The 15237-nt window shown below is 39.4% G+C and overlaps 1 protein-coding gene across 1 annotated transcript in view; it reads left to right on the top strand.

Annotated features, from left to right (window-relative positions):
• Positions 1 to 10174, top strand: part of LOC120865414 (integral membrane protein GPR137B) — a 29914-nt gene extending 19740 nt beyond the window's left edge. Inside the window, exons 5-6 of the mRNA XM_040242691.1 lie at positions 4637 to 4761; positions 6289 to 10174. Coding sequence (XP_040098625.1) covers positions 4637 to 4761; positions 6289 to 6403 — 240 coding nt within the window. The 3' untranslated portion in view covers positions 6404 to 10174. The remainder of the gene's footprint in view (positions 1 to 4636; positions 4762 to 6288) is intronic.
• Positions 10175 to 15237: the final 5063 nt, after the last annotated feature.

Below are 15237 nucleotides of genomic sequence, written 5' to 3'. Positions count from 1 at the left end.
CAGCTGATAGCCTGATGGGAGTTCCCTTGTATGTTATTTGTTGTTTTTCTCTTGTTGCTTTTAATATTTTATCTCTGACTTTAATTTTTGTCAGTTTGATTACTGTGTGTCTTGGTGTGTTCCTCCTTGGGTTTATCCTGCCTGGGACTCTCTGTGCTTTCTGGACTTGGTTGACTATTTCTTTTCCCATGTTCAGGAATTTTTCAGCTGTTATTTCTTCCAATATTTTCTCATGTCCTTTCTCTCTCTCTTCTCCTTCTGGGACCCCTATAATGCCAATGTTGGTGTGTTTAATGTTGTCTCAGAGGTCTCTTAGACTGTCTTTTCATTCTTTTTTCTATATTCTGTTCTGTGGCAGTGATTTCCACCCTTCTATCCTCCAGGTCATTTATTGGTTCTTCTGCCTCAATTATTCTGCTATTGATTCCTTCTAGTGTATTATTCATCTCTGTTTGTTAGTTCTTTAGTTCTTGTAGGTCTTAGGTAAACATTTCTTATATCTTTTCAATCTTTGCCTCTATTCTTTTCCAGAGATCCTGGACCATCTTCACCATCATTATTCTGAATTTTTTTTTTTTTCTGGAAGGTTGCCTATCTCCACTTTATTTAATTGTTTTTCTGGGGTTTTATCTTGTCCTTTCATCTGGGACATAACTTTCTGCTTTTTCATCATGATTAACTTTCTGTACTATGGTTTTTGTTTTAGCTGCAATGGGACTGTGTTTCTTGTTTCTTCTGTGTGTCCTCTGATGGATGAAGCTAAGAGGCTTGTGTAAGCTTCTTGATGGGAGGAACTGGGAAAAACTAGGTCTTGCTCTGGTGGGCAGGGCCTTGCTCAGTAAAGCTTTAATCTAATTATCTGATGATGGGTGGGGTTGCACTCCCTCCCTGGTAGTTGTTTGGCCTGAGGTGACCCAGCTCTGGGGTCTAAGGGCTCTATGGTAAGGTTAATGGCAAACTCCAAGAGGGTTTATGCCAAGGGGGGACCTTCCAGTGCCTCCCGTCCCTGTGGTATGCCCCTGAGAGCCCACGCCTTCACAGGAGGCCCTCTAATACTAGCAGGTAGTTTTGGTTCAGTCTCCTGTGAGGTCACTGCTCCTCTCCTCTGGGTCTTGGTGCGTGCATGGTTTTGTTTGTGCCCTCCAAAACTGGAGTCCCTATTTCCCCCAGTCCTCTGGAAGTCCCATAATCAAATCCTGCTGACCCTCAAGGCCAGATTCCCTGGGGATTCCCAGTCCCTCTTTTGGATCCCCAGGCTGGGAAGCCTGATGTGGGGTTTAGAATCTTCACAACAGTGAGAGAACTTCTCTGGTATTATTCTTGTCCAGTCTGTGGGTCACCCACCTGGAGGGTATGGGATTTGATTTCATTGTGATTGCACCCCTCCTACCATCTTGCTGTGGCTTCATTGTCTTTGGATGTGGGGTATCTTTTATTGGTGGATTCTGGCATCCTCCTATCGATGGTTCTTCAACAGCTAGTTGCAATTTTGGTGCTTTTGCAGGAGGAGATGAACACACGTCCTTCTACGCCACCATCTTGAAATGGAAGTCAGGTCCATGATTTTAATTCTGTCCTACACTGTGGCTTTGCTCAGCATAATAAGGTTTGGAGAAGAAACTAAATTCCTAATGACTCAGTAATAGTCCTATTACTATCTGTAACTTTGACCCTGATGCTGGGAAAGATCGAGGGCAGGAGGAGAAGGAGGCGATAGAGGATAAGATGGTTGGATGGCATCACTCACTCAATGGACATGAGTTTGAGCAAACTCCAGGAGATAGTGAAGGACAGGGAAGCCTGGAGTGCTGCAGTCCATGGGGTCACAAAGAGTTGGATATGACTTAGCGACTGAATAACAATCTGTAACTTCTGTAATTTGACAAAAATCAGATATTCTTTTGGGGAGAAACTTGTAATTTAATTAATACTTACTGACTTTTAAAAGAGCACATCCTGCAGGTGGGGTGTTTTTAAAACATGTTCTCTACCATTTGTATCCAGAACACAGTGGGTATAAATAAGCCTCTATACTTGACATTACTGGAGCCAGTGTAACAGTGTACTAGACGTGTGGCTCTTTGGATCCACATCAGAGACCCAAGGGGTGCTTGCTTGGTCGAAGTATTGATGCTTAGGCCATGTCCTGGACTCAGTTGAGAATCTCTCAGGGTAGGTTCTGGGAATCTACATTTTAAATAATTTAATAAGCACCCCAAGTGATTTGAATGCACTGTATAGTTTGAGAATCTCCATTTTATATATGTGTGTGTGTGTATACACACACACACACACACATATTTTAAACAGCTTTATTGAGATATAATTTCCATACAACAAACTGTTTACCCGTTTCATGTGTGTAATTAAATGGTTTTTGATATATTCAGGTATGTGCAATTATCACTACCATAGAACACTTTTTATCAACTCAGAAAGAAACGTCATACCCTTTATCTACCGTGCCCCATATGCCTGTCCCCAAGCAACTACTGATCTACTTTCTGTGTCTACAGATTTCCCTATCCTGGACTTTGATAAGAATGGGATCATATAGTATGCCACTTTTTGTCCCTGGTTCTTCCACTCGGCAGAGTGTTTTCAAGGTTCATCCACATTGTAGTACGTATTAGTACCTCACTCCTTTTTATGGCCAGTATTTCATAGTGTAGATATGTCACATCTTGTTTATCCAGCCATGGATGGACATTTGGGTTGTTTCCATCTCTTGACTGTTATGAATAATGCTGCTATAAATATTCATTACAAGTTTCTGTTTGAACATAGGTCTTCGTGTCTCTTCAGTATGTATCTAGCAGTACAACTGCTTGGGTCATTTGGTAATTCTAGGTTTAACTTTTTTGAAAAACTGCCAGAGAGTTTTTATTCCCAATAGTGAAGTTTCCTCTACATCCTCCCCAGTGCTTGGTTATCTGGCTTTTTGATTCTGGACACTGTGATAGGTATCTCATTTTGGCTTTTAATTTGCATTTCACTGATGACTACAGATGTCAAGCATTTTTAAAATGTATTTATTTGGCCATTTGTATATCTTCCTTGGAAAAATGGCTATTCAGATCCTTTGCCCACTTAAACATTTTTTTTAATTGGAGGATAATTGCTTTACAATATTGGGTTGGTTCCTACTATTCATCAACATGAATCAGCCATAGGTATACATATGTCCCCTCCCTCTTGAACCTCCCTCCCATCTCCCACCCTTCTAGGTTGTCACAGAGCACCTGATTTGAGCTTCTTGCATTGAGTTGACTTTTTACTATTGAGTTGTAAGAGTTCTTGTGTATTTTAGATTCAAGTCTCTTCTAAGATACATGATTTGCAAATATTTTCTGTGTGGCTGTCTTTTCACATTTTTGATGGTATCTTTTGAAGTAAAAATACTTAATTTTAATGAAATCCAGATTATGTTTTTTGGTTTGTTGCTTGTTTTTGGTGACATATCTAAAAATACTTTGCCAGGTCATGAAGATTTGTCCCTATATTTTCTTCTTAGAGTTTTATAGTTTTTACTCCTATGTTTAGGTCTTTGATCCATTTTGAGTTACTTTTTGTATGTGTGCGTGCAGTAAGGGTTCAATTTCATTCTATGTATAGATATTCTTGAACTGCTACAAATAGTAAAGTTGAAGGTGTTCCACCTTGTATAAGTTCTGCTTTGCTTCCTATGTTTGGCTAGATTAGTCTTAGAAAAGCAGAAATTCACATATAGATACCCATCCTATAATAACCTTTTTTCAGACTCTCTTGGTTAACTTTTAAATGTACCACTAGTGATACGGACAAAGATGCCAAACAAAGGCCAGATTGAATCCACAGATGTGGAACCCACGTAGACTGAGAGCTGACTGTACTATGTTATTTTATATAAGGGACCTGAGCATCCTTGGATTTGGGTATCTGTGTGGGGTCCTAGAAGCAGTGCCCTGTGGGTAACTGTGATTTTCTTAAGCGGTAAACTCAGCTTGGGGACAGAAACAGGAGAGGCAGATTGTATAAACTGGCTAAGAAACTCTTAAAATTTCATCATTTCATTATTTTAATTCATTGCTGTGAATGCCCACATAATTATACAGGTTTAGATCTTATTTGGAACTGTCTAGTTTGGCTGATTGGAGTACTGTCTGGTTTTTCTATGAGAGATTGAAACAGTGATAATTCAATGCTGTGGGGCTTCCCTGGTGACTTAGGCTGTAAAGAATCTGCCTGCGATGCAGGAGACCCAGGTTCGACCCTGGTTCTGGGTTGGGAAGATCCCACAGAGAAGGAAATGGCAACCCACTCTAATATTCTTGCTTGGGAAATCCCATGGACAGAGGAGCCTGGTGGGCTACAGTCCGTGGGGTCACAAAGAGTCAGACATGACCGAGTGAGTTAACACAATAACAACAATTCACTGCTTCAAGCAGAACTCTGCAAGATTTTGTCCATACCAATAAGAGAAAAAGTTAATACTCTTAAATATAAAAGCAACTGAAATGAACACTCCAGCTGAACAGGTGCCTGCACTCAGGTGAATACAGCATCTTTAGTCTCCTGCAAGAAAGGGACGTTGTTTTTCTTTGCCTTGTGCTTTCAGTGACGGAAAGCACACTGAACAATTAAACTGTCCCTCCAGACAAACCCTGGAATGGTCCCCAGCCATGGATTCGGTCCCAGATCTTACTTCTTTGACAACCCTCGAAGATATGACAGTGATGATGACCTTGCCTGGAACATTGCCCCTCAGGGACTTCAGGGAAGGTAAGACCCAACCTAGTTCCTATTAGAGGGGCATGGCTGGGGGCTGAAGGCCGAGCCAATGAGATAGATTCAAACTAAATGGGGGCGGGGGGGGGAGGGTGGCGCAGAATATCTACTTAAAACCCTGGAGCTGGGAGGTGAGGCAGACAGAAAAAGGAGGGGGAAACACCTGAGTAGTGAGACTGATTGCAGCCAGCGTCAAGACCCTCCCTCCAGGGACCATGTGCTTTACCATGGCTGCCAAGGCCATGGTTGTGGTCGTGGTCTGCAGACAGGAGGTGCGGTAGCTCCTGGGTCCTCTTCTCTGCCCCCTGCTCTCCCCTCTGCTCCCCCGCCCCAGCCCAGGGATGTTTCAGCCACACTCCACTGCCCAGTGCTCCTGTCCCCTCTTTCACTCTGGGGCTAAAGCGCTGACCTCATGCTTGCCAAGCTCCTCTCTTCTCTCTGCTGGTCCTTCCAGAACCACTCCGCTGTTCCTATGAAAGGACAGGTTCAGGCCGAGTGGGGTTTTTTGCAGTGAAAGCCAGTCTTATGTAATCCTTTGTGAATTTAAAGACCTGCCATTAACATTTTAAGGTAAATTCTTTTCCTCCTGGGGTAAAATGATAAAGAGAGGATATGCTTGCTTTTCTGCTCTTTATTACCAATAGTAAAATCCTTAGAAAACCTCATAAGAAGTCTGAAAGGAGCCCTTATTGTGGGCACAGGAGAATTCAGGAAAAGCTGGGAGAATACCTTACTCTCTCAGTGGAGCAGGGAGTGGAAACATCCGGTCAGATAGAGGAAAAGATGGTGATAGGGAAAAAGAGGGAGTAGAGCCATCCATCCAGTCAGAAGGTCTGGAAGGAAGGGAGAACTAGAAGGACTTCCTGAGGTCAAAGGTGTCCTACCTCTCTTCCCTAAAACTGTCCTCTTATCCAGTCACGCCCCTGCAGTGCCGGCTCCCTATTTACGTCCCCCTGTATCTGCTGGAGCAGTCCTAACCCCTCCACCTGCCAGTCTTTCCATTATATAGAGGAAAATAGTAATAGGAACACCAGTAATTCAACATGCATGATTGAGTGGTGACCGTATATTAAGATACTGTATGTTCTAAAAGTTTTACGGATATTAACTCACAAAAGCCCAAGTTAGTTCCTAATATTACTCCCATCCTAACCCATATTAACATTGAGGCACAGAAGTTATTTGTCCAAAAACACACTGGTAGTGAATTAGACTCTCCATTAGGATTCAGATTCAATTTGTGGCTAAAGCATTGTGATATACATAGTGATTGGTATTACTGTGTATATCAGTAATACTACTCTTCCAGGCTCTGAAGAGTTGAGGTGACTTTTGTGGGAGGTCTTCTAGCCACTGTGCATAGCTAGCACGGTTGTATGGGAAAACTAGCTTCAAGAAACTACTTTGAAAAGCTTTAGGATTATCTATACAGAAGCCCACTTCTGTCAACCTGAAATAGGCATGTCATCAGCAGTCAGCATAATGTTTCAAGTCACTGAAATCTCTCTTTTCCTTTTCAAGTTTTGCTCCAGACTACTACGACTGGGGACAACAAACAGCGAACAGCTTCCTGGCACAAGTAGGAACTTTACAACCAGACTCAATTCTGGATCCTGACAAACCAAGCCATGGGTAGTGTCAGTTAACAGTTTTATGGAAGATATGCCTCAGTTGAAACATTTAAGAAAGACTAACTTAATGACAACTGAATTTTTAGGGCATGTTTCCTTAAGAAATAGGACTTGAATTTGTTACAGGTTTCTGATGGCTCTATAGGACTAAGCAATAATTTAGATTGATAAAATCTTATTTTAGTACTAAAAAGTGAGCCCGGCTGCCTATTCCGTGAGTATAATTTAAACTTTAAAAAATTCTGTACTTTTATAAAGATGTATTTTATATAACTTAATGCTAAAATATACTAGGATTTTTTGAGAATATTATTGCAATATATGTCATAGTTTGCACAGACTTTTATGCATAATTCACTTTAAAAGTATACAGTATATAGTCTGATGGTTTTTTTTTTTAAAAAAAAGGCTTTTGGACTAAAGTATTCCTCAGACCCTTACCTCGTCAGGTCACTAAGATTCTGTTAGACTCTAAGTATAGTTGACATCTAGGAAGCCAATTGCAACTCAAGTGTTGAAATTTATAATGCAGCAGAATGTCAGCAGACTACACAGTAGGTAGTTGGTTCCTTACAGTGTTGAAAAGCACAGATGGTTGGTTCCTCAAAGAATCTCCTACATTTTTCCAAAATTTAATCCTCCTTTCAACAGGGTGCTGATGTACACACTTCAATGATAAGTTGATAACGTTAGAAACATTGGATAGAATTGATTTACACTATTAAACCTCCTCTTCTGTATTCAGAGATTTTTGCATAGTTTGTCAGCCCAGTAAATCTAATAGCCATTACCTCGAAACTTCAGTAAGACTGCACCTTTTCCAGCTTACTGAACATTCGTGACTGAACAAAGAAGTTCTTAAGAGGGGATGAATAACAGATATCCTTGCATCTTTGAGCCAGAACATCTATGCGGAATTCTAACAGTTTTATTTTAGATTCCAACCATATACCTTTTATTTTTAAATAGCTCTGAAAGCAGCCTACTGGAAGCTGCTTGTTTAAAAAGATATTAATAGTAGCATTGCAATATTCTATAGCATGATGCCTGCCTCTTAAGTCATGGAAAAGTGCATGTTCCAGAGAGCTACTTGTAAGTTGTCTTTCATCTAAGTGAAGCACAGGTCATAAAAATAGTTCCCCAACCATAAGTGCCATTCTAAAGATCTCCAAGACTATATATATATATATATATATATATATATATGGCCTGCAGGTATAAAACTGCCTATAATTAGAGGCTGTACATGGTTGAGGAAGTATTACCAAAGAGAAAGTACCATATCTGGGGACAGAGGGAGGGGCAGGTGAAAAGGAACTTAGTAAGTTCTGTCCTCATGGAGAAGCCCATTTCTGATCTCTTACTTCCCAGTTTGGCCTTCAGAAATAACTTGTCTCTGGGCATTGACTTCATAGGGATCAAGTCTGCTTTTCTTACCCTGATGGTATTTAAAATCAGAATTTCGAGTTTTCAGTGGGTCACAGTAGGGTTTTTCTTGGGTATGGGATACCTTCACCCTGCATAATCACACAACAACTTCTTTGCAATATGTGGAAGAATTTGGGCCACATATTTAAAATAGTTACTGCCAGGGAAAACTCTACAGTGAAGCAAAATTTGCACTGATAATTCAGGTTGCCTTAAAATGTTATAAGCTGTTATTCTAAATAGCTTTAAGAACACCCTACTTCTCATACTATTTTTGTTAATGATACTTAGAATTTAAAGGCAGACTCAGAAAATGCTTAAAAATCCTCTAAGTCATGCTTTCAGGAAGTAATGCAGTTCTGCAGTATTAGGTCATTGAAGGGTAGATATATTTTTTTAAAACATTACTAAAATCATACAAGTCCTATATTCATCCTATGACATACAAATATTTTATTATTATGTTGTTATTGGCAGGAAGATTGAAATACTCAGCATTAACTGATAGCCTGTTTTTATGATTAAGCTGCTAGTATTATTTGAACTATTATTTTTATTGGAAAAGATAAAAATGTCCTAAGTGCCTGTTTTTCTCTTCCCTTTTAAAAGAAGTATCAACATCCAGAATATCAAAAACTGTGATTGTAACAAACTCTCTCTCATAGTAAATAATCACTTTTACTCTGAAATGTTGCATGTATGGTATGGAAAGGAAAATTAAGTTTCCCTTAAATTTCTTTTTACTTGTGCTCCAAGTACACTAACAGCCCTACTCCTAGGTGAAATACTAAAGGTCACAAGAAGACATGAAATGGAGATTACTGGTTCTAAAATACCCAAACATCCTCTTGTTTTAAGGCAACATGATGAAATTATCCCCTCCCCATCCATAATGTGAAAGTTTAAGAATGGGATAGAGGCCGTATCACCGAAAATTTTGTACCATCACTTAGCTAACTCTGATTCGACACTAAAAGGCCGCATATGAATATTCTTGTGCACCCATTGGAAATATACACAATAGGATTAATTATGGAGTTAACTGTCTAAAGAATGCCAACTGGTTTGTGTACAGGCAGACCTTGGAGATTGTAGGTGTGGTTCCAAACCACTGCAGTAAAGCAAAATAACTGCAAAAACGTGAATCACAAATTTGGTTTCCCAGTGCATAAAACATTAGGGATTTTCCTTGGAGGTCCAGTGGTTGCCACTGCAGTGGGTGAGGGTTCATTCCCTGGTTGGGGAGCTAAGACTCCACATGCCGAGTAGCCAAAAAACCAAAACATAAAAAACTGAAGTGATATGGTAACAAATTCAATAAATAACAATGGTCTACATTTTTTAAAGAATTACATTTATACTTTTAAGTGTACAGTAGCATTATATAAAAAAATACATATACCTTAATTTAAAAATATTTTACTGCTAAAAAATGTTAACCATGATCTGAATCTTCAGCAAGTCATAGTAGTAACAAAGATCACTGATCATGTTCAGTTCAGTCACGTTACCATGACAGTAATAATGAAAAATATTTGAAATATTGTGAGAATTACCAAAATGTGACACAGAGACACCAGTGCTGTTGGGAAAATGGCATTGGAAGACTTGAGCCACATAGGCTTGCCTCAGACCTTCAATTTGTAGAAAATGTAGAATCTGCAGTTCAGTAACATGAAGCACAGTAAAATGAGGTCTGCCTGTAGATACCTTTCATTGGCTTTTTTCCCTTTCTACAGTGAACCCATTTAACTGAGCTGATGATTAAAACATCCAGTGTGTTCACACACAACTGTGAACTCTAAGAAGTTTTGATTCTGACAATATACACACATCAGTCACATTTAGCTATGCCAGTTCTTTCTTGAATATGTCAGGCAGTGTTAATGACTATGCTGGCTACTGTGTTTAGCTGCTTACATCAGGCACACTTGCTAATGTATCCCCCAATTTTTTCTCTACCAAAATCCAAAAGAACTGCTCTTTGTTGGCCTTGAACAATTAACCCCTATTTAAGAGGAAAGGAGTAAGAATTAGTAAATCCTAGAGCGTGAGAAGTACTCTGAGAAAAAGGTTCTCATTTACATTTACATAGTTAAGTATTACAAGAATATTGCTTTTACTTTTTGACAATAAAGATGAACTTGTATTAGAACTAAATGGGTCTAAATATTTGAAGCTGTCAAGATTTCCAAGAAACTTAAAAAAACAACTTGCTTTGCTTTAGATAACTGCATGATAAAATATAGACCAGCATAAGGCTGATCAAAGACACATCTAATATGTTACTTCTAATTTTTATCCCAGATAGGTGAGAATTTTGTTAATTAAAAGCATTGTTAACTGTGCATAATATTGCCTAAGAGTTTTCAAAGTGCAGGTGGAGGAGCTTTTGGAAATGATCAAGCTAAATAGTGGAATTCTGAGACTACAAACAAACTGATTAAAGTGAGGAAACTTTTAACATTTTTTTAAGGGACAGTGAGGGTAAGGAACTGGAATTAAGTGTTTATTGAACACTTGCTACGTGCTAAACCCTGGGCTTGGTATTTGTGGGTCCAGTCAGCACAGTCCTTACATTAACCCTGCTCTTGGCCCTAAGCAGGCATGTATGCAGAGCCCTTTCATCAAAGGGTCAAAATACCTGAACATCAGCTAATGTCGTCCATGTGCCCCCAACCTAGATAACTGTGTGCATTCCTCATTCCTGTCACCCAGTTCTTCTGGACCTGGGCACTGATGTGGGCTCATTCTGAGTGGGGTTCTGAGACTAAAACCCCTACTTGATGACCTGGCAGCCGAGTCCTTAGGTGCAAGCCCATTGACGCAAAAGCTCCTAATGCTATCTGCCTAATTTCTCTAAAGCTGGGTTGCTTCCCTCTGTCCCTTGATCTGTGGCTGGGTCTCCCCTCTATTTTCCTTGCCAGCATTCCTTCTTTAGCCTCCAATTCTGATCTGTTCTTTGGACAGGTCAGAGGCTGCCCTGCCATGCAGAATATTAGACTCTCCCATCTGTAGAACAGATTCTCCCTCTGAACTTTAAAAGCCCACTCCAAACTTCAGATGAGTGGCCTGATCTCTTCAGCTAGACCTGTTTCTTTTTAGCTTGTATGACCTCCAAAATCTGTCTCTTTCTCCACTGATTCCTGTCACTCTGACCCTCTATTTCCCATGAACCTTGCTAAGCTACAACAGTCTGTCCTGTCTCTTTGCAGTCATAAGTACCCTTGAAAGGATTAACTGGTATGAACGGGGTACATTTAGCATAAACAAATGCTGTTTTACCAGCACCTTTCAGTTTATGCCACTGTATAATCCCTTGGTGCATTAACTAGCCCAAAGTCTGGGCTTCAGGCTTGCAGACTGAAAACCTGTCAAAAAGAACAGAACACTTACCCATTTGGGGATATGGTCTGTGAAGGAAATCAGCATGGAAAACTTAAATGATATTAGAATGATGTGTGGTGAATGCTGACTCTGCCCTGACCAAGGGTGGTAGGTAGATTGTTTTAATTGATTTTAATCGATCTGTGACAAATTGATGGCACTTTTAAGCAGACACTAAGATTCATTCACACAGTTGTTCAGTCACTCAGTCGTGTCCGACTCTGCGACCCCATGGACTGCAGCACACCAGGCTTCCCTGTCCTTCACTATTTCCAGGAGTTTGCTCAGATTCATGTCTATTGAGTCAGTAATGCCATCCAACCATCTCATCCTCTGGTGGCCCCTTCTCCTCCTGCCCTCAATCTTTCCCAGCATCAGGGTCTTTTCTAATGAGTCAGCTCTTCACATCAGGTGGCCAAAGTATTGGAACTTCAGCTTCAGCATCAGTCCTTCCAGTGAATATTCAAGGGTGATTTCCTTTAGGATCAACCGGTTTGATCTCCTTGCTGTCTAAGGGGTTCTCCAGAGTCTTCTCTAGCACAATTAGAAAGCATCAGTTCTTTAGCACTCAGCCATCTTTATGGTCTAACTCACATCCATATATGACTACTGGAAGAACCACAGCTTTGTCTATACAAACCTTTGTCAGCAAAGTGATGTCTCTGCTTTTTAATATGCTCAGTTTGTCATAGCCTTTCTTCCAAGGAGCCAGTGTCTTTTAATTTCATGGCTGCAGTCACTGTCTGCAGTGATTTTGGTATGGAGGGTACCTTCTCCACTAGACAAGTTTCTATGTTACCTATTCCTCTTCTATTAAAATACAGTTGATTACTGAACATTATGAAGGTTAGTGGGGGCTGAGCCCCAGGGAGTCAAATCCATGTATAACTTTATAGTCAGCTCTGTATCTGTAGTTCCAAATTTGTAGATTGAGTCAACCACACATTAGGTAGTGCTGTAGCTCCTATGTATATACTGAAGAAAACTCACGTGTTTCCAAGTGGACTCATGCAGTTCCAACCCATGTTGTTCAAGGGTCAACTGTATTCTTTCTCTGGGTATATTATTATAAACTAGATATAACCCAGTGAGGTTACAGAATTTACCTGAAGGCAGGGATATTTGTTTTGTTCACTGCTATATGTCCAGCTCCTAGAAGAGCGAGCGAATACTCAGATCCTGTTATTCTGACAAGTTATTGGGGTTTTTTAAGGTGACTTATTACACATGCATTTTTATCCACTGCATATAGATTTTATAAGTTTAATACTCATTTAAGGGCCCCTCCCTGTTTTTTCATGAATCTTTGACAAATATCTAACTTTTGTACAAAGAATCCATAATGGAATAAAAAAGCAAGTAAGGATTATATAGCAAGATCATTCTGAAATCATTCTTAGAAGCTGAGTCTCAGCTGCATCTTCTGTCTCTTTGTCCTTACCTGTTTGGGCACTGGCAAATAGAATACTGCTGTGATTAACACAGCAGATAGTAAAAAGTAGATTTTTTATCAAGTGAAGTATAAAAAGGACAGTGACATATTGTGGTTAAAAGTGCAACTCTCCAAACATTTGAGGTGGGCAGAGTTTTAGCATCATTCATATATTAAAGGATTTTTTTTTGAAGCGTTAATGGAACAAATAACAGCTTTAAAAAATTATTTTAAAGGGGTGTGGGGGGAGACTGAGGGGACGAATGCAGTAGCTATTAAAACCTAGGCCCTGAGTAATTAAAACAATGTGGAACAGGTACAGGAGTAACAGACCAATGGGACAGAAAACCTAGAATTTTAGATATGATTACACATAGCATCTCAAACTCATGAGGAAAAGATGAATGGTGCTGGAATAACTGGGGAATCACCGGGGGGAAAAATAGGTTGGATACTTAATTTGCACTTTATACCAGGATACACTCCAAGGAATCAAAATTTAGATCTAAAAAAATAAAACCATGAATGTTCTAGAAAACATATAGATGAACTATTGCTGTGAACAACGCATTCTTAACTATCAAAGTCCAGAAGTCACTAAAAAAATCAATAAATTAGACTGCATTAAAAAAAAAAAAAAATTCCATGACAAAACCACCATAAGCAAAGTCAGAAGATAGACAACAAATTGGGGAAAAAGTGTACAGCTTATTATAGACAGAGGATTAGTAAGGGTGTGCATGCTCAGTAGTGTTCAACTCTTTGCGACCCCATGGACTGTAGCCCACCAGACTCCTCTTCCATGAGATTTCCCAGGAAAGAATACTGAAATGGGTTGCCCTTTCCCTCTCCAAGGGATCTTCCTAACCCAGGGATTAAAATCACATCTCCTTGCATTAGCAGGTGGATTCTTTACCACTGAGCCACTTGGGAAGCCCCCAGAGGATTAATATCCCTGACAAATAAAACATTTCTAGAAATTGATAAGATCAATAGTGCAGTAGAAAAATGGGGAAAAGATACAAACACAAAAGGAAATTAAGATAAACAATAAACCTTAAACAAATGAAAGGTAGTAAGCCTTACCTGTGATAAGGAAAAAACTAAAACACACTGATACATAATTTTGCATCTTATCAGGATAGCAAAAATCCAACATTTTAATAATACTCATGTTGGTCAGGTTGTGGGCAAGCAGGCATTGTTTTAAATTGCACACGAGTATCATCTGATAACCATCTCCTGTGGAGGGCATATACTAATATCTTTCACAATTACAAATGCACATGGTCTTTGACCTAAAAATTCCATTTGCAAGAATTTAGACTACAAGTACATATTTACATATGTGTAAAATGACATATATAGAATGTCTGGAAACAATCCAAATGCCCATTAATAGACTGGCTAACTAAACAATTGTACATTCATATGTGAGGTGTGAAGTGTATGAAGTGTGAAAGTCGCTCAGTCATGTCCAACTCTTTGCAACCCCATGGACCATATAGTCCATGGAATTCTCCAGGCTAGAATACTGGAGTGGGTTGACTTTTCCTTCTCCAGGGGATCTTCCCAACCCAGGGATTGAACCCAAGGTCTCCCGTGTTGCAGGTGGATTCTTTACCAGCTGAGCCACAAGGGAAGCCCAAGAATACTGGAGTGGGTAGCCTATCCTTTCTCCAGCAGATCTTCCTGACCCAGGAATCAAACCAGAGTCTTTGCATTGCAGGTGGATTCTTTACCAACTGAGCTATGAGGGAAGCCCTGTACATTCATATAATGGAATACTAAGCAGTTACCTTAAAAAAAGAAGGGTGTTTAAGTTATCTATTGACGTGGGAAGACTACCAAGAAAAACTAAGTGAAAAAAAGCAAACAGTATGTATATACCACCACTCTTTGGGTAAAAGTGAAGGAAAAAATGAGACTTTCCATTTGTATTTGTTTGTATATGCCTTAAAAATGTATAGACGAAAATATAAGAAACCAAGAACAGAGGTTGTTTGTGGTAAGGGTGGGGGAAGCATGTGCAGTATGGAAAGTCGGGCCAAAGACAGAAAGAAGACATTCCACTGTATTGCTTTTTATATTTTTTTGGTTTTTGAACTATGTGAATGTATTAGTTATTCAAAAAATTAAATAAAATATATTTAAAAAGCTTTATGAGATTCAGTATCAGTCAAAAGATACTAAAAGCTCCCCAAGTTTTAGTTGATTGGTAATAAGCCAGTTTCTAAAATAACACAAATATACCACATTCTGAGCAGAGGCACCAGAGTAAGACTTTCTAGTTTCAAGTTCTAGTCCCACAACCTAGAATGTGACTGTGGACAAATTACTTAGCCTCTCTTCTCCTCAGTGTTCTGATTTAAAAACAGAAAAGTAATTGTACCTACCTTTTAGGGCTCCTGAGAAGATATATAACCCATGCAAAGCCCTTCAACAGTGGCTGCCAATGCTTGCAATTATTATTTTAAAAAGGAAACAATCACAGACTACTTATTTTCTCTCTTCTCTACCAATTATAACCAAATTTTCATCTCATAAAAGGAAACATTTAAAAGGGGTTTAAAAAAAAACAGGATAGGAAGA

The sequence above is a fragment of the Oryx dammah genome, unplaced genomic scaffold (genome assembly GCF_014754425.2).
Source record: "Oryx dammah isolate SB20612 unplaced genomic scaffold, SCBI_Odam_1.1 HiC_scaffold_6, whole genome shotgun sequence".
In the NCBI taxonomy this organism is placed as follows: domain Eukaryota; kingdom Metazoa; phylum Chordata; class Mammalia; order Artiodactyla; family Bovidae; genus Oryx; species Oryx dammah.
The sequence above is the reverse complement of the archived record's forward strand: the minus strand, read 5'-3'. Positions and strand labels throughout refer to the sequence as shown.